This window comes from Raphanus sativus, chromosome 7, assembly GCF_000801105.2.
Source record: "Raphanus sativus cultivar WK10039 chromosome 7, ASM80110v3, whole genome shotgun sequence".
Taxonomy (NCBI): domain Eukaryota; kingdom Viridiplantae; phylum Streptophyta; class Magnoliopsida; order Brassicales; family Brassicaceae; genus Raphanus; species Raphanus sativus.
Window position 1 is genome coordinate 8,331,408 of NC_079517.1, and position 18,560 is coordinate 8,349,967.

Below are 18,560 nucleotides of genomic sequence, written 5' to 3' on the forward strand. Positions count from 1 at the left end.
TTAAATTTTTACAATATAAATTGAAATATGATATGAATACATTTTACAATTTCTATTATTTCAATTTAAAAATTTTATTGGATATTTTTAGTATTATTTTTATTTATTCTGTTTTTAAAGAAAAAAAATTTATCCTCCCGCAATCGCCTGTAACCGCAAACGCTAGCTGAAACCAGCTTTTGATTTTAAGAGGTTCGGAGCGGTTTGAAGCGATTTGTAGCGTTTTCTGTGATTGTTTCGAAACGCCAACAACCGCTATGAACCGCAAAAGCTACGTTTGCAGGTGGTAGCAGGAAAACCAGTCAGCCCCTTAATTGAGGTCGAGAAAATATTCAATAATGAATTTGGGTTCAAGTATTTAAAAATATTATATAAAAATACAAAATGGAATTGTGTATTTTTAAACAAAAATGCAATTGTGTATTATATATTGGGAAATTTTTGTAACAAAAATAGTTCACAAAAATAAAATGACTAAAATAGCTCATTTTTATTTTGATATTTTTGATATTTGTTTTTAAAATTTTTAAATTTTGAAATCATATCCTCAAAACTCACTTTTTAACTATGATTCTTAAGTGTAGATTAATTAACTCCTGAGATATAGATGCATATTTTACTCTTTAATAAAATATATTTTTGTCATTTTACTCCTTGAAAGCTATTTTTTGTAAAAATAAACTAAAAACATTATCTAAGGGAATTTCTCTTAGATTGAGAAATGACCAAAAGAAGTTTATACAAAGCATCTTTAATATAAAAAATTGGATAATTAAAAATTCAAATTTAATAGCTATTTTTAGTTTATTTTCACAAAAAATAGTTTTCAAAGAAGAGAATGACTAATATAGACTTAGAATTTAGAGTTAAGTGGTGAATTTTGAATATATGATTTAAAATATCAAAAAACAAAAAACAAATATCAAAACAAAATAGGTTATTTTGGTTATTTTATTTTTTAAAAGCAATTTTTGTGAAAAAAACTTGAGAGAATTTCCTTAGAAATAATTAAGATTTTAAGTCGTTACATATGGAAGTTTAGAACACATTCAAAAAAACTATAGTTACATATGGATTTTGCCGTTTCAGTCCGGATTCAGACCAGATCTCTCCGTGTATTTTCTTGCCAAGGCTACAATATCCTGTCTGGATCAGAATTTTTGGGTTACGAAAAACAATGAATAATATTTTGGTCGTAGTGGAAGTCCCCTTGGTCCAGTGGTTTGACTAAGGGTTCAATTGCTTCTACACCCGGAGGTCTGGAATTCAAACCCCAGAAAATACCAAATTATGCAGATTATGGAAAAACAGGTTACATGAGATCTTAAGCTTGGTGCAGGACGTACCATCGAACATGAATCCCATAGGACGGCTCAGAGTGGTGCAGTCAGACGGGTATTCTCACAGGGTGGTAGAATTGTCGGCTGTAAAATCGTCTTTGTAATATTCTCACCATTGTAATAGCATAATTAATCGATAATAATCGACTCAGACGTTAAAAAAAAAAAATTTGGTCGTCAATAATAAATATCACTAAGTGTGAGCCTGTCAAAAGCAATTAAAAGAAAAAGTAAATTAATTTAGAAGAAGAAGAAAGTCTCTCTATCTTTTCTTCTGCGCTCGAAACGAACCGTTTACAGGTACGCGTCCTGTCGATCAGATCTTCTTCACGATTCGATTGTACGATTGGATCGAAGTTTCCCTTGATTGTTGTCTTACGAACCGCGTCGTTGATTTGCAGGAGGAATCAATCATCAACCTGTCTTTGGCTTTGATTTGGTGGGACTTTGATCTGTGAAAATGGGAGCGAATGATATCGACATGGAAGAAGGGAGTCTAGAGATCGGCATGGGTAACTCACTAATCACACACTATGTTGAGAGCTTCACGTTTCGATTCCCTCTCAGGCTTGTTGATTTTGGTTGTACAGTAGTTAGTTCTTACTTTGTTTTTGATTAAGCATATATGTGCTTTGGCTTGGGATATTGAATTGCAGAGTATAGAACTGTTTCTGGTGTTGCTGGACCATTAGTCATTCTTGACAAAGTCAAGGTATCTTTTTATCTACATCTGATTTGATTTGATTTGATTTGATCACCTTGAAACCTAGCTTTACTAACACTTGTTGTGTGATAAAATTCAGGGTCCAAAGTACCAGGAGATTGTTAATATCCGCTTAGGTGATGGATCAACTAGACGTGGTCAAGTTCTTGAAGTCGACGGCGAGAAAGCTGTTGTCCAGGTTTGGGATCAAAAACACTGAATCAATACAATACATAGGTCACTTCCTCAGGGATACCTAACCTAGTAGTGTAAGTGTGTTTCAGGTTTTTGAAGGAACATCTGGAATCGACAACAAATTTACCACCGTACAATTCACAGGAGAGGTAATACTAATGATTATTCATCTTAGCCTCTCTCTCTCTTTTTTTTGTTGTAACTGGTGGGTGTTTCAGGTTTTGAAAACACCTGTATCATTGGACATGCTTGGCCGCATTTTTAACGGTTCTGGAAAGCCCATTGATAATGGCCCTCCTATTTTGCCTGAGGCGTACCTTGATATTTCAGGTCAGCTTTCAATTAAAATGACTTCTTGTGTGCGTTCTTTTTTTTTTTACCTTTTTATTAATGTGTCATAGTGGATTATGTTTGATAGGAAGTTCAATCAACCCCAGTGAGAGAACCTATCCCGAGGAGATGATACAGACAGGGATCTCGACCATCGATGTCATGAACTCCATTGCTCGTGGACAGAAGATTCCTCTTTTCTCTGCTGCTGGTCTCCCTCACAATGAAATTGCTGCTCAGATTTGTCGTCAAGCTGGTCTTGTCAAGCGTTTGGAGAAGACTCCTGATCTTCTTGAGGTAATTTCTTATGTAACCAGTACCACAGCAAGTATAAGGCCTTCAATATTGAAACGCAAGTGTGTTTGTATGTCTAATGAAATCCTTGATTGTTTCCCTTCTCGTGTTTTTTTTTTTTACAGGATCATGGAGAGGACAATTTTGCGATTGTGTTTGCAGCTATGGGTGTGAACATGGAGACAGCTCAGTTCTTCAAGCGAGATTTTGAAGAAAACGGATCAATGGAGAGAGTTACCCTTTTCCTGAATCTGGTAAACTTACTATTTATTGGCCGCTAGAACTCATTTCCATACTTACTGTTCTTAGTATTAATACATTGTTTACCTTCAAATGGATTTGACCTTCCAATAGGCCAATGATCCGACCATAGAGAGAATCATCACTCCACGAATTGCACTCACAACAGCAGAATACCTCGCTTATGAATGTGGGAAACACGTCCTTGTTATATTGACTGACATGAGTTCTTACGCTGATGCTCTACGTGAGGTAAAACGAATCTTACATACCGGAGCAGTAGTATTCCATTTATTATTCCGTAATGTGGTTAATAGGGATTGAGAAAACTGTAGGTTTCCGCTGCTCGAGAAGAAGTTCCCGGAAGACGTGGATATCCAGGTTATATGTACACTGATCTTGCAACTAGGGCTGGGCATAAAACCCGTAACCCGAAATCCGAACCGAACCCGAACCGAAAAACCCGATCCGAACCGAATCCGAATTCTAAAAAATATCCGAATGGATCTTGTAGGGTGTTACAAAACATATCCGAACCCGAAGTGTTATTAACCGAACCCGAATGGATAATCCGAAAAACCCGAAAACCCGAAAAACCCGAAAAATATCCGAACAAACCGATTCGAATGTCCGAATTAATATATAATATAAATATTTAAAACATAAATATGTACTTCAAATATTCAATTTCATGTTTATTTCAACATGATATCTAACAATAAGTATCTAATTTTTTTTTTAAAATATCTTAAATACTCCATTATATATAAATAAGTATATATTTTTATGTTTTTCTATTGAATTTTAGATTTTACTTAGGGTATATTCGAACCGATCTGATATAAGCCGAATCCGAATGATATATGGTTACTTCGGGTATTAACCGAACCGAACCGAAACCGATGTGTTATATCCGAACCCGAACCGAACTTGTAGATTTACTAGAACGGGACCTAGAAGGTGTTACAAAATAGAACCGAAATCCGAAAAACCCGAACCGAACCCGAATGGGTACCCGAACGCCCAGGCCTACTTGCAACTATCTATGAACGTGCTGGCCGTATTGAAGGAAGAAAAGGTTCCATCACCCAAATCCCAATCCTTACTATGCCCAATGACGACATCACACATCCAACCCCGGATCTTACTGGTTACATCACCGAAGGTCAGATATATATCGATAGGCAGCTTCACAACCGACAGGTATAGCCATGATCTTACTGTGGTTTTGCTTCTATTATATGGTTGGACCTTGAATCAAATGTATCTATGTTTCTTAGATATATCCACCCATCAATGTGCTTCCATCTCTTTCTCGTCTCATGAAGGTTAGAATTTAATTTCATTTTTTGATTCGTTACCATCACATTTTTTATCTACCTGGGTCTTATTAACTTTATCGTTATGTTAAAAGAGTGCTATTGGTGAGGGCATGACTCGGAAAGACCATTCGGATGTGTCGAACCAGCTTTACGCAAACTACGCAATCGGGAAAGATGTGCAAGCCATGAAAGCTGTGGTTGGAGAAGAAGCACTTTCTTCGGAGGATCTGCTTTACCTAGAGTTTCTGGATAAGTTCGAGAGGAAGTTCGTGATGCAAGGAGCTTACGACACACGCAACATCTTCCAGTCGCTGGACTTGGCTTGGACATTGCTCCGTATCTTCCCTCGCGAGCTTCTTCACCGTATCCCTGCCAAGACACTTGACCAATTCTACAGCCGCGACTCAACAACGACGACCTAAAAAGTCAGAATGTCACACATGTGTTTGTTTCCTTGTCAGGCAAGTTAAGGAGCTTATCGTATCCAAAGTCGAAACTCTTTTCAGAATAGCATGAATTTTGCAGTGTGTTGTATCTTTTTTCGTTTTGAAATTTATTCAAATTGAAAATAATAAACAATGTCGTATCTTACTTTCGCTTTTATGTATTTTCGAATTATAATAAATTATGTTTATAATAATACATAGCAATGTTCGAAAACTCGCTAGGCGCTACGTGTACGGCACATACGGGCCTAGCGATTTATTGGAAAATCGGAAAAAAATCGGGGAGTACGCGGGGCGGAATTATATTTAATAATATAAGATTTAAATGATTTCAGTTAAAATGCCTTTACATATAATTTATGATAATAACAAAGAATGATGTTTGGTAGTCTCGTGGTCTTGTTAACCACTTATAAACCTCTGGACCCGAGCTGGAAGCCCAATTAAACTTTCTTATTGGTTTTATTATTATTTTAAAATGAATGGCAGTTCTGTAATTCTGTATGTCTTCTTCTTCCTCGACTCCTCTAACCTAGTTTGCAGCCGTTCTTTTATTTTCAGACATAAATCACTTTTCTTTTTGTGATTTGCTTCGATTCAGCATCATTTCTTTGTTGTTACCATTCTTATATGATAGATCTATAAAGTAACTATCGATTTTAGACTCGAAATCACCAAAAATATATATGTTTTCTTTTTAACCGAGTTTTTGACCGATTATAATGAAATCGCGGCGGCGGAGCTCCGCCGAGCGCTTCACCAGCGCAGAATCGGCCACTCCGGCCGCGTTTTAGAACAGGGATACATAGTTACAATTTTGTTGGGAGTTACAAAAGCGAAGGTAACTCGGATTCCGCTTAGTAGAATATTAATTCATATAGCATCGTAGTCACGGACTTTATAAAAATTGATGTGGTTATGTATTAATGACTTCATGACGTTTGTAGTAATCTAAATCCTAGTAGTCGTGGAAAGCAGCGATCATGATGACAAGACAGAGCACCGAAATAAAGAAATCAATGAATGTGATGATTGAACCGAACCGAGTTTTGTCTCTTTTCCAATCAATCGCAATCTCCGTTAACTATACTCTCTTCTCAAAATTTAGTTAATTCAAAAATATCTAACTATTTTGCTATGTTATCATGAAATAAAACTCATTCGTTACGCGTTATGCGTTGATTTTAATTATTACTACTGTAATATTGTTTTGCTACGGAAGCAGAGAACATGTGGAGACCCTCTCGAAAGGGACACATTGAAGGACAAAACGATACCATAACCTTGTCAAAACGCAAAAGCAAGGCATCCCCAAACCCCCAATATTTTTTATTTAAATGTTTCATTACATGTATTCGTATGTATGTATCACATCCCTCTGTTTATACAAAACCTTAGAATTAAAAGGACAGGAAGAAAACAAAAAATACACGGAATAAGACAGAAGACCTTTCTACTTTTCTCACATGTTCAAAAAACTCAATAAAGCCACCAGAAACAAGAGAAACCAAAACACTCGAACAAGACATTTTTTCAAAAACCACATAATGGGTTTCTGCTTCTCCAAGTCACAAACACATGAGATCCCAATCTCTTCTTCTTCCGATTCCACCCCTCCTCATCGCTACCAACCTCTCCCCAAACCAACCAATAATCCTCAAACCCAAACCAGTACTTTTCCCACCACTCCCAAACCCAAACCGGCTCCTCCACCTTCCTCCTCCTCCGGTTCACAAATCGGTCCAATCCTTAACCGACCAATGATCGATCTCTCGGCTCTCTACGACCTCCACAAAGAACTCGGCCGCGGCCAGTTCGGCATCACGTACCGTTGCACTGACAAATCCAACGGCCGAGAGTACGCATGCAAATCGATCTCGAAACGCAAACTCATCCGTCAGAAAGACATCGAAGACGTGAGACGCGAGGTCATGATCTTGCAGCACCTCACCGGTCAGCCAAACATCGTCGAGTTTCGAGGCGCCTACGAGGATAAAGACAATCTTCATTTAGTTATGGAGCTTTGCTCCGGAGGCGAGTTATTCGATCGTATTATCAAGAAAGGGAGTTACTCTGAGAAAGAAGCTGCTGATATTTTCAGACAGATCGTGAACGTTGTTCATGTTTGTCATTTCATGGGTGTTGTTCATAGAGACTTGAAGCCTGAGAACTTCTTGCTTGTTAGTACGGATGATGATTCTCCTATTAAAGCTACTGACTTTGGTCTCTCTGTTTTCATCGAAGAAGGTAATATAACAAAACTTCATCTTCTAGATATTTCATTTTCGATATTAATACTCTATGCCCTTTTAAAATTGTAAACATGTTCAATATATATTTAAATTTTTAATATTATAAACAAAAACATTATCATTATTCTACCTAACCATAATTAAAACAATAGAAAAACAAACTAAAAATGCATAAAGTCATATTACATAAACATGTTAATAAGTTCTATATTAAATTTTGAAAACGTTATCTTACTTGGACAAACTTGATTTTTCAAATGTAAAATATTAAAAACTAGAAACTGAGAGGGTAATATTTTTTAAAAAGGAATTAAGGGTCGTCTCTTGTACAGAGGTTTGTCTTGGAGTGTGTTTAGGACATAATAAACAATTTTTGTGGTATAATCTTTTTTGGACAAACTTTTGGTATAATCAAGAAATAAAGATAGCGACACTGTATCTCCTTTCCGTGTGTGATCAGTCTGGTGGGGACACCAGGTTAACTTCGAAAACGACTTGAGTCAACCACCAAGTCGAGTGATGTGTTCCCACATATTTGAAAAAAAAATGAAAAATGAATAAAAATTGGCCCAAAAATGTTAGTGTGCAACATAAATCATTTGATGTGAAAGTCTTCCTTTTTTCATGATTTTGATTCACACTAGGAAAAACAAAAGACTTGAAACTAGAGAGAGATACGTATTAAGATTGTATATGTTACAAGTAATAACAAGTACCATATTTATTTTGTGTAGGCAAAGTGTACAAAGATGTAGTTGGTAGCGCATACTACGTCGCACCCGAAGTTCTATATCGAAACTACGGGAAAGAGATCGATGTATGGAGTGCTGGTGTCATGCTTTACATTCTTCTATGCGGTGTTCCTCCATTTTGGGGTGGTATGTTAAAATAACCTTTGAATCTAAATCTTGCTATTATTATTATTATCATACACTCATACTCGATTTTAAGAATGTTAAGAAATGAAAGGTTACAAACCGGTACTATATATACATATTTGATATGTTGTTTTAGAGACCGAGAAGACTATATTTGAGGCGGTATTAGAAGGACAGTTAGACCTTGAATCTTCTCCTTGGCCTTCTATATCGGAAAGCGCAAAAGACTTGATAAGGAAGATGTTGGCAAGAGACCCTAAAACACGGATTACAGCAGCTGAAGCACTTGGTATGTTTTGCAATATGTCTTCATTTGTGACACATTATATACCTCATAGCTAACTAACCGTTCTTTTGTTGCGGATAAAGAGCATCCATGGTTGACAGATAGCGAAGTTTCAGATAAACCAATAGATAGTGCAGTCCTTATTAGGATGAAGCAGTTCCGCGCAATGAACAAGCTCAAGAAACTTGCCTTGAAGGTAGTTACCGATACTCCATCATCAAAGATGATTTCAAAAACATTAAATTTAACTGTTGTGTTTTGTTTAATAGGTCATAGCTGAAAACTTATCAGAAGAAGAGATTAAGGGACTAAAGCAGATGTTTAAGAACATTGATACAGATGGAAGTGGTACCATCACTTTTGATGAACTTAGAACCGGTCTACATCGTCTTGGATCTAAACTTACTGAATCTGAAATCAAACAACTCATGGAAGCTGTAAGAAGAAAAGATAATACAAATCCACTTGGTGATATAATTAAGCATTTTAAAAGAAATCAAAAGCTAATTACATTTATTAATCTTTTTTGTTCATAGGCTGATGTGGACAAAAGCGGGACGATTGATTACATTGAGTTCATAACAGCTACAATGCATCGGCATAGATTGGAGAAAGAGGAGCATTTGCTAGAAGCATTCAAATACTTTGACAAAGACAGAAGCGGGTTTCTGTTTTTTTCTTTCTTATATTGTCACACAAATATATTAAAGATGAAATTATCTTTGTAACGTAATCTTTCATTATATTTTTTTCTTAAACAAGATACATCACAAGGGACGAGCTAAAACATTCGATGACTCAGTATGGAATGGGTGACGATGCTACCATAGATGAAGTCATCAATGATGTCGATACAGACAACGTAAGAAAAACATTTTACCTTTAGTTATTATTTTCTGTCGATTTCATAAATGATGATGATGAATTATATAGGATGGGAGAATAAACTACGAGGAGTTTGTGGCGATGATGACGAAGGGAACTACAGATCCAGATGCGAAGCTGATCAGATGATATATTCATCTAGACTTATGGATGCTTTGCTTCTACCATAAATAAAGTATAAAACTAATAATAAAGTATTTAAAAAACGAATGAAATGAGGAGAATCAATGCATTCTTTTGCAAAATGTTCAAAATGATTTGTTTGTACCTGCGTGAGTTTGAAACTTTGAATATAAGAACGAAAATCCCAACGAACATGCCCAAACCTAACCGATTTTAACCTGTTCGTTAATAAAAGTAACCTCGTGCAAAGACATCGAATGTTTAGTTTGTCCGAAAAGCCTTTTACGGCCCAATCTGAGACCCATCGACCATCTGCATTTTTTTAACAGCCTTATAGCAAACTCTCTGCTTCGCTTAGAGGCTTTCGAGTTACGAGCGGATGCCTAAAACGACGCTAGAAAAAGCAGATAACCAAATCGGAAAATTTAAAAATCCGACGACGATGCTCTCCATATCTCCGGTGGTGCCGAGTTTCTCATTAACCTCCGCGAAATACCTCCGCTCTCCTTCCTCTTCCTCCTCCTTCTTCCCTAAACTTTCCAGACTCTTCTTCACATCAAGCTCCGCAACCCCCTCCAATTCAACCGAGACCCTCCCGAGAGTCAACAACGCCGGCCTCAAACTCAACGAGACAGTCGACGAAGTCTCCAAAGGCAAGATTCGCCTCGACTCATGGATCTCCTCTCGCGTCCACGGCGTCAGCCGAGCTCGCGTCCAGTCCAGCATCCGCCAAGGCCTCGTCTCCGTCAATGGCCAAGTCATCGATAAGGTTTTGATTCCAATTCAAATTCGTTTCAAAACCAAAGTTTTCTTCACCTTTCTGAATATCTCTCTTTTGCAGGTTTCGCACAATGTAAAACCTGGCGACGAGGTCAACTGCACGATATCAAAGCTTCAGCCATTGAAAGCTGAAGCTGAAGACATACCGTTGGATATAGTTTACGAAGATCATCACCTTCTCGTCGTTAACAAACCTCCTCACATGGTACTCACGTGTTTTTCTTTCAATACTTTTAAAAAAGATACGAATCTTTTTTTTTTAAGAATCTTTTGGTGTGTGTGTTAGGTTGTTCATCCTGCGCCTGGGAATCCTAACGGGACGCTTGTTAATGGCATACTCCACCATTGTAGTCTCCCCTCTGTTGCTGCTTATTCCAACCAAGAAGATGATGATGAAGAAGAAGTGTTTTCAGATGACGAAGAGATGAGTAGTAGTTCTGTTCGTCCAGGGATTGTTCATAGGTTGGATAAAGGGACTAGTGGGTTGCTCGTTGTAGCTAAGGTTAGCTTGTCTTTTGTCTTCTTCTTCATTCTTTCTTTCTGTTGCTTTATGAGTTTTTTAACTAAGAAGTGTTAATGGGGGGCAGGATGAGCATTCTCATGCCCATTTGGCGGAACAGTTCAAGCTTCATACGATTGAGAGAGTTTATATAAGTCTTACCTGTGGAGTTCCTTCTCCGTCTCTGGGGAGGATTGATGTACCGATTGGTCGTGATTCGAATAATCGGATCCGTATGGCTGCTATACCGGGATCGTTAAGCCGTGGTAGGGCTCGTCATGCTGCTAGTAGGTGAATATAAGCTGTCTTTTTTACAAGTGCACCATGGAATATAACACTGGTATCCTCTCACACATTGTCATGTTCTCTTAGGTATAAGGTAATTGAAACACTAGCTGGAGGCGGCTCTGCATTGGTAGAGTGGAGACTAGAAACTGGCCGTACCCATCAGGTAAGAGACTCTCCATATGAAGGAAGAACTCTATATCGATAAACTGGTTTCTTTATTGGTTCACATCTTTTGTCTGCAAGAGTTTGACTTAAACCATCCAGCTGCTTCGAACTTTGTGATCTCTAAAAAACGTCTCTTTGTTCATCTTTATTTGAGTTTAGATACGGGCTCACGCCAAGTACATGGGAGTACCTCTACTGGGTGACGAAGTGTATGGAGGAACGAAAAACATGGCGCTTTCTCTTTTGCAGAAAAGAGTCTCCCGCAGTGATCAAGAAGAGATACTAGAGCTGGTTTCCAGAATGGATAGGCCTTGCCTTCATGCTATAGTTATCGGGTGAGAGAGAGAGAGAACTCAAAAATCTCAAGTCTTATTATACTCTCAACTCAAGAAGAACATGTTTATAAATAACTGTTTTTTCTCTATTCTGTTTTTTGTTTCAACAGCTTTGAACATCCGTGCACCGGGGAAATCATGAAGTTTTCATGTCCACCGCCTCCGGATCTTGCAGAGATAGTAGGCCTTCTTCGTAGAAGCGGTAGAGAATGATAAGCAACAAGCAATCAAACATCTCTGATGATTTTTGACGTAAAACAAATGAGAATTTGCAGTTTCAGTATCATATGATCAAAGCCTTGTTTATAGTAATAAATTTATACTCATCAAAGACCAATTAACAAAGATAACACACAGTTTAAACTTGATTAGGCAATCAATAAAACGACGGATCATGGTTGCTCTCCTCTGTTTCTTCTCTCAATCATCTCCTTTTGCTTCTCCGCGAGCTTATCCAACGCAGACGAAACGGCGTCGCTTCCCCCGATCAGCAGCCTCGTGACAACCTCCGGATCCGTCTCGAACCTCGCCGCCTCGAACTCCTTCCTAGCGTTCTCTCTCAGCACGTCTCTCCACAGCACCCCCCTCGAGTCCGTCCACGCGTAGAACCGAGTCGCGCGTAATACGTCCCTGTACAAACTCAGCGCCTCGCGGCGCGTGCTCGTCAGACGCCGCCTGTTCAGATGCTCTGCCTCGTCGTCGTCGACGATCAGCGGTTTCTCTTTCTTCGCCAGATGTCGATCGAGAAGCTCCTCCATCGTGTCTGGACCTTCGTGCAGGAACCGTATCGACGACGATGGAGCGTCTCTCCGAGGAATCAGATCTATGCGGCCTGATAGGTTTCGCCATTTCTGAAGCTTCGAAGCCATCATCGTTCCTTGAGAAACTTAACTTCGTCGTCTCCGAGGGAGGACGACGGCAATAACTTTCAGGATTAGCAAACTGGGCTTGAAAGGCTGTTAAGAATTTAAATGATTCATAATGGGCCCTTATAAAGCCCATATAATTGGTAAGCATAGTCAACATTCATACTATTTTTTGACTCTTACCATTCGCATTGTGAAGCTATTTGCCTTACATGTCCAACATCTCTAATCTAGTCCTCTAAGTTTAGCTCTTTGTAAATCTACACTTGTCCTGATAGTCTTTTTCGGCTTGTGTACGACAAAAAAAAAATAATACAGCACATTTTGGTACCATGAAATCAATGAAAGTTTGTTAGTTATCCTTCATGAACTTTGAACTTTGAATATGAACTATAAAATTGCCGTCAGAACAAGAACCCGAAGATGTGAGAAGCAGTCACGCGAGAAACATGCAATGAGTTAATGAAACTATGAAAGAGAGTGATAGATTTCAAGGTTTGTTATAAAAAGATTTCAAGGCCATTGAATTTACTGTGTGTTTACTATGTGTTGGTTTGATACGGTTTTTGTTTTGTTTACCAACCATCTTTAATTAAAAATAATAATAATAAAAAAAAACCTTTAACAAACTTATTACTTTATCTTTGTTGATTTCAAATTTATTAGAAAGTTGGATATGTTACCACAAGTGAGTTGTTGTCTATGAGCTGTTGTTATCTATGTAAATGTAAAGATACTTGCGCATTGAAGTTAGACTTTACCTTTGTGCGAAGGGTTGAGACTTGGGAGAAAGTCCAACTTACTGGAGATTAATGGTAAATGTTAGGTGCATCTGTTGACTACCAAACCAGGCAAAAATAAGTACTAGTATCAAATTGTTACCCCCTAAAACAAATATCTCGAATGATTATTGAATGCTCCCAACAACAAGAATGCCTCGGAAGCATCGCAGTATTAACTTGTATCAGACATACACCAAATTAATTAGGTAGCTTAGCCTACAAAATAAAATAAAATAAAGTATATAGGTGGTTTAGCTTTAGAATCGTGTTTGAACAATAATAACACAAAATGTTCAGTTCTTAGCAATTGACACCTCTGCATTGTCTCAATAGTTTTTTTTTTGTCTGTTTTGTTTCTGACACATTTTCGGCGTAATTTACAATAATTACGAGTCTAATATTCTTCGATTTATATTTTTGGGACCAGAGACTATAATACTATTCGACTAATCGCACGAAAAAAGTAAACCATATGATATTAACTAATTCCGACCGGGGTTTAATACTTTCAACAAAATACGTACAGACACATTTATTGGAATGTTTCAACGTCCAGTTTTCATTCCGATTTTTGCCTGATTATGGATTCAGACATTCAGTATATGATTTGATTTGGTAATTAAATTGACGTAAAAGATAACAAGTTTTTATTAAAAGCCGCTTTTAGTTTCCTTTAGATTATAGAAAAGAAGATGGAAATTTTGAATTATGTGGGACATTTGCAAAAACTCTCTCCAAATTCCCAACTACTTCAGTGCATTGTCAATGAGTTCCAACATCTACCTTACTATATGCCTGATCATTTTTGCGTGTGTGGGTCCAGACTAATCACCACCGTTTCCAAAGTAACACTATTTTTGATTTTTGGATTATTAAGGCCCGCATCTAACTCTAATCAGTCATTAACAAATATAAAAATAAAGTTTAATTTGCCTTTTAGCTAGTAGTAACAAACAACATGCATTAAACATTTGATATTTTATAAAAGTCGGCCGTATAAAACACAAAGGTGTTTCTTTCCTTTTAGCTCAAATGATTTGACCAAAACTCCTCCAATACAGGCATCATCGTTGACTTTTTCAAACTTGTGTTCCTCTCTCTTTCCTTTCTCCCACATCTCATATAACACAATACCAAAAAAAAACAGAGTTCTCTGCTCTTATCTTCATTTTTTTTTTGCTGCGAATCAATCAATGGACAGTAAACACCAAACTTCAACTTCGAAACCAAAGAACAAGAACAAGCTCTTGAAGATGCTTCCCAAAGCTATGTCCTTCGGACATCGCGTACCCCCGTTTAGTCCCGGGAGAGATCTCCACCACCACCACAACACGACGTCTTCAAACAAAGCGTTCTTCTCCGGTCCCATGGTCCCTCTGGTTCCTAAAGCAGCTCGTGTCCGAAGAAACAAAAGCGACGCCGTCTGGAGCGAGCCCACTTCGCCTAAAGTCTCATGCATCGGGCAGATCAAGCGCGTCAAGTCGAAACGCTCCTCCTCCTCCCCTAAGAAAAACAGACCCGCGATTCCCAAGATCCCCGACAAAACGTCGTCGTCTTCTCTAACCAAAGGAGATGAAAAAAGTCGAGGTGTCTCGATGATCAAACGTCTCTTCTCGTTCTCGTCGTCGGCTGCTGCTGGAGGTGGTGGTAACGCATCGAGAAAGTCACATCCCACCGCGGTTACTGAACATCCGGTTACGGTGGTTTCGTCCGCGGCGGTGCCGTCGTTAGGTCAGATGAAGAAGTTTGCGAGCAGCCGTGAAGGTTTAGGAGGGTTTGATTGGGCGGTTGAGATGAAACACGAAGAGGAATCTCCGGCCGAGCGTGGTTACTATTCTGATGATGATAGGAGAGGAGATTACTTGAGAGACGACGACGACGAAGAAGAAGAAGACGATATAATAATACCGTTCTCAGCTCCGTTGATGAGTTTGAAACCGAAGACAGAAGTTAACTTGTGGAAGAGAAGAACCATGGATCCACCTAAACCACTTCATCTTCAAACCTAATGATTAAAAAAACTCTTAAAACTTTTCAACCTTTTTCTTTCATTGTTATATATATAAGTTACTGCAAATCAAATCATATAACGACCATCATACACTGTGAATCTGATGATAATCATTTTCCTTCATTAGTTAAGTTGTGTGAATACCTGTTCGGGTTCAGTTTTGATATATGCCACAAGTATAATATCTTTCATTTTTTTTGATATCTCTGGTGTCTGGGCAGCCACTTTCCCAAATATCCTCCGAAGGAGTCCAGCGCCCCAGCAGTAAGGATGTTAAATCACTGTGGCCGGATTTCGAAGCTGGGTGGCGGGCACCTCAGCCGAGGTTCCATTACCACCAGGCTACGAAGCCCGGTTCTTGCAACTACGTTCATTACGTTCTTGCAACTACTATTACAAATTAATTTTGTGTTCTTTTCTTTTTGTTTTCTGTTGGTGACAATGTGTATGACAACAACCGATGTCTTCCCACAACCAGATTGTCCATATATTAAATGTATTTCACAATGATATTATGCTTATTTATTTTGATATCTTTCATTGGGTAGGTACAAATCAATTACATCTCCTACTCTTACCGAAAACTTAGATTTCGTTCTAATTTCTAGACATTTGTAATTGAACTTCAGATCCTACATCTGTCCTAGGGTTTTTTAACACTATGAGATCAGATTATCATTAAAACAAAGATTACACAAGTGCTAATCTAAGCTATATATATGCTGGTATCATATATTTTTGGTATTCAATAGATACGATCTGAATTCAGACCGATAGTAACAAGAGTAGAGGTGAGTGTTTGATTATCCATTTGGATTCGGTTTAGGTCTATTTAGGTGAAGTGGTATTTGAGTATCCATTTGCATTCGGTTCAGGTCTATTTGGGTTTTGGATTTTTAGAGTAAAAAAAACAGCTTCATTCGGAAATTTATATAAATTTTAGTTCAGATTTGGTTCAATATTTTGTGGGTTTGGTCGGGTTCGGATAATCCGTTTAAATTATTTTGAAAAATTTCAAATTTATATATACTTTAAATTTCTTAAAAATTAACAATAAAATAATATATAACATATAAATTTAAATAATATATGTCAAAATATCTTAAAACTAGCATAAAAACTGATTTGGATTGAATACATGGATGGAGAATCAAATATATATTTTAAGTATTTTGGTATTGAGTATTGCTTGGTTACTTTAGATATTTATTTTAATTATTTCTATATATTTTTCAAATAGTTTGGACAAATTCAAAATATCCTACGCATTTTGGATATATTTTATATTAAATATAAAATAGTTAATATATTCAAGTATATAATTCTTATTCGGATATATTCAGATATCTAAAATGTTTTGATTCAGATCAGATTCAATTTCGGTTCTCTAAATACTAAAATTTTGAAACGTTTGGATATTTAACAAGTTTCGATTTGGAATTAGTACTATTTTTTTGGATCAGATTTGGTTTTCAGATTTAATTTTTTTTGCCAAACCCTAGACAAAAGCCAGGAACCAAAAAAATGGTTCAAAAAATATGAATGAATATCTGAGATATTCAATTTCATGTTTGTTTTGAGCATACCATATATCTGACTAAGAAACAAGATCTGATCCAAAATGAATTTTTATGTGAAGTATTATTAACGGCCGGAACCGATCTGAAATATATAAAAACTCTATATAACCTAGGAAATTGAATCCAAAATCTCGATCCAGACTGAACAGGTATTCCAGACCTATCAAATTACGTGCCTTCATAGTTTAAAGGGAAAAGAAACAAAGCAAAATCAAACCAATAATCACAAACTTTGCGTTTTTTTCATATTCAACCGGTCTCGATCGGATGGTACAAACAAAACCCACAAAAACATAATTCTTTGAATCAATCGAGTTTTGATACAAATTAGTAAGTGACACGAACGCCTGAGTACCGGAGAATCTCTCCAATGAGTTCTCCTTTACCGGAACCAACATACCGCCCACAAATATCGCCTTGTCTGATGAACAAGAAAGTTGGTACTTCGATAACATTCATGTCCTTTAGAAACTCCATACAGCTATCGTTCTCGTCCCCATTCATTCTAGCGAACACGACAGACTCGGACATCGACCGCGACAGTTTCAGCACCGTCGGATAAACCTTCACGCATGGTCCACAGTGTTTCAGACCGACATCCAGCACAATCAGCTTGCCTCCAGTACGGTTCTCGTCAATCAGCTTCTCCACGTCAGCTCGTCCATGCAGCTGCACAACCGCCGAGTGGCTGTCCCCGTAATATAGCACGTCCCCCATTAGCTGGTCCGGTCCGATACCTGCCAACCCGTTATTTAAATGTCAGCCACTATACTAAATGTTATTCCCTCTATTTCAAAAGTATATATATGGCAGTTTTTTCATTAAAAACATATTAACTTTTGATTATAAATATATTAATTTTATGATTAATTAATTTCCACAATTTTAATCAATAATAATTCAACAAAATGTCTTAGAAATGAAAAATGTATTTTTCTGAAACAAATAATTTCCTTAAAACATATATCGTTATTCAGATGGAGGAGTACTAATATAAACTACTAAATTGTTGTGTACTTTCTTCCCTTAGTTTGAGAGATTTTGTCAAAGGAATCATGAACATCATCTATGTTAGTTTATCTAGTTTGGGAGTACTAATATAAAATTACTAACTAACAAAAAGGTTTAGTTCCAATTTAAATATTTTTGTCGGAATTAGTTTATCTATGCTAATTAGTGTAGAGGTAATTAAGGGGGTGATTAGAGTTTACCTTCTTCCTCGTGTATTTTCTCCATGCTCTTATAGAAGCTAAAGTGAGGAACTTTCTCGATCTTTTCTCTCCGACAAAGCTCTCTAGTCTTTTCGGACTCATCACCCATGACGAGCAAGAAGTCGACGTCGTTACATGTCCTGCTCAGCTCCACCATAAACGGATATATCTTACTACTCTGATCACTCTTACTCGTGGCAAACTCCACAACCACAAGCTTGTTCTTGGCCTTCTTAAGCGCTTCGTCAAACTCCTCTCCGCTGTGAATCTTTTGCACTTTCTCGTCCTTCGCCGCCGGTGTACCAACCTTCCCTGGTGACGCCGCACTGGCCTTGACCTTCACGGCTGAGAATCTTCTTTTCGAGGGAGTTTTAACCCAGCTCTGTTTTAGGATCAGTGAGTTGGGTTTGGGGTCGAAGAATACGAAGGATGAGGTGGAGGCAACGGCGGATGACAGCCGTGGAATCACGGTGGTGATTGGTTTGGCTGAGAAGTTAGCGACGGTGGCCATTGTGAGTGTGTGTGTGTGTGTGTGTGTGTGTGACTATTGGCTAGAGATTGGTGAATGATACTATAATGTGGATAGATGTTATGATGTTTTAAAAAGGGACTCAATAATTCATGTCCACTTATTTTAATTGTGTGGCTTGTGTTCGCTTTAGATTAGATTTTTTCTTAGGAATAAACGAAATATGTGATTTTTAGCGATTGCTGATGATTCTAAAAGATATTGACGTTATTTTCGTTTA

General features: G+C 37.5%; 6 protein-coding genes across 6 annotated transcripts; 4 read left to right on the plus strand and 2 right to left on the minus strand.

Moving 5' to 3' along the window:
- Positions 1–1,558: 1,558 nt before the first annotated feature.
- Positions 1,559–5,064, plus strand: LOC108818504 (V-type proton ATPase subunit B1). Its single transcript, XM_018591491.2, has 13 exons — positions 1,559–1,640; positions 1,742–1,852; positions 1,997–2,052; positions 2,144–2,242; positions 2,328–2,387; positions 2,457–2,568; positions 2,657–2,865; positions 2,988–3,116; positions 3,217–3,354; positions 3,438–3,500; positions 4,135–4,305; positions 4,383–4,430; positions 4,517–5,064. The coding sequence occupies exons 2-13, from the start codon at positions 1,801–1,803 to the stop codon at positions 4,844–4,846; spliced, it is 1,467 nt and encodes a 488-aa protein (XP_018446993.1). The 5' UTR covers positions 1,559–1,640; positions 1,742–1,800; the 3' UTR covers positions 4,847–5,064.
- Positions 5,065–6,321: 1,257 nt separating this feature from the next.
- Positions 6,322–9,486, plus strand: LOC108817637 (calcium-dependent protein kinase 29). Its single transcript, XM_018590377.2, has 8 exons — positions 6,322–7,117; positions 7,857–8,000; positions 8,137–8,289; positions 8,370–8,482; positions 8,556–8,723; positions 8,823–8,950; positions 9,049–9,148; positions 9,220–9,486. The coding sequence occupies exons 1-8, from the start codon at positions 6,337–6,339 to the stop codon at positions 9,298–9,300; spliced, it is 1,668 nt and encodes a 555-aa protein (XP_018445879.1). The 5' UTR covers positions 6,322–6,336; the 3' UTR covers positions 9,301–9,486.
- A 40-nt stretch (positions 9,487–9,526) lies between these two features.
- LOC108817638 (RNA pseudouridine synthase 2, chloroplastic) lies at positions 9,527–11,698 on the plus strand. The gene is made up of 7 exons (XM_018590378.2): positions 9,527–10,063; positions 10,136–10,279; positions 10,361–10,576; positions 10,662–10,864; positions 10,946–11,024; positions 11,186–11,361; positions 11,472–11,698. Exons 1-7 carry the CDS (start codon positions 9,674–9,676, stop codon positions 11,572–11,574), a joined length of 1,311 nt encoding a protein of 436 aa, XP_018445880.1. The 5' UTR covers positions 9,527–9,673; the 3' UTR covers positions 11,575–11,698.
- Positions 11,650–12,233, minus strand: LOC108817639 (uncharacterized). Its single transcript, XM_018590379.2, has one exon. It carries the CDS (start codon positions 12,231–12,233, stop codon positions 11,754–11,756), a length of 480 nt encoding a protein of 159 aa, XP_018445881.1. The 3' UTR covers positions 11,650–11,753.
- A 1,801-nt stretch (positions 12,234–14,034) lies between these two features.
- LOC108814877 (uncharacterized protein At1g76070) lies at positions 14,035–15,545 on the plus strand. The gene has a single exon (XM_018587517.2). It carries the CDS (start codon positions 14,203–14,205, stop codon positions 15,016–15,018), a length of 816 nt encoding a protein of 271 aa, XP_018443019.1. The 5' UTR covers positions 14,035–14,202; the 3' UTR covers positions 15,019–15,545.
- A 1,266-nt stretch (positions 15,546–16,811) lies between these two features.
- Positions 16,812–18,390, minus strand: LOC108814234 (thioredoxin-like protein CDSP32, chloroplastic). Its single transcript, XM_018586763.2, has 2 exons — positions 17,812–18,390; positions 16,812–17,337 (listed from the first exon to the last, which is right to left on the minus strand). Exons 1-2 carry the CDS (start codon positions 18,320–18,322, stop codon positions 16,928–16,930), a joined length of 921 nt encoding a protein of 306 aa, XP_018442265.1. The 5' UTR covers positions 18,323–18,390; the 3' UTR covers positions 16,812–16,927.
- Between the last annotated feature and the right edge of the window lie 170 nt (positions 18,391–18,560).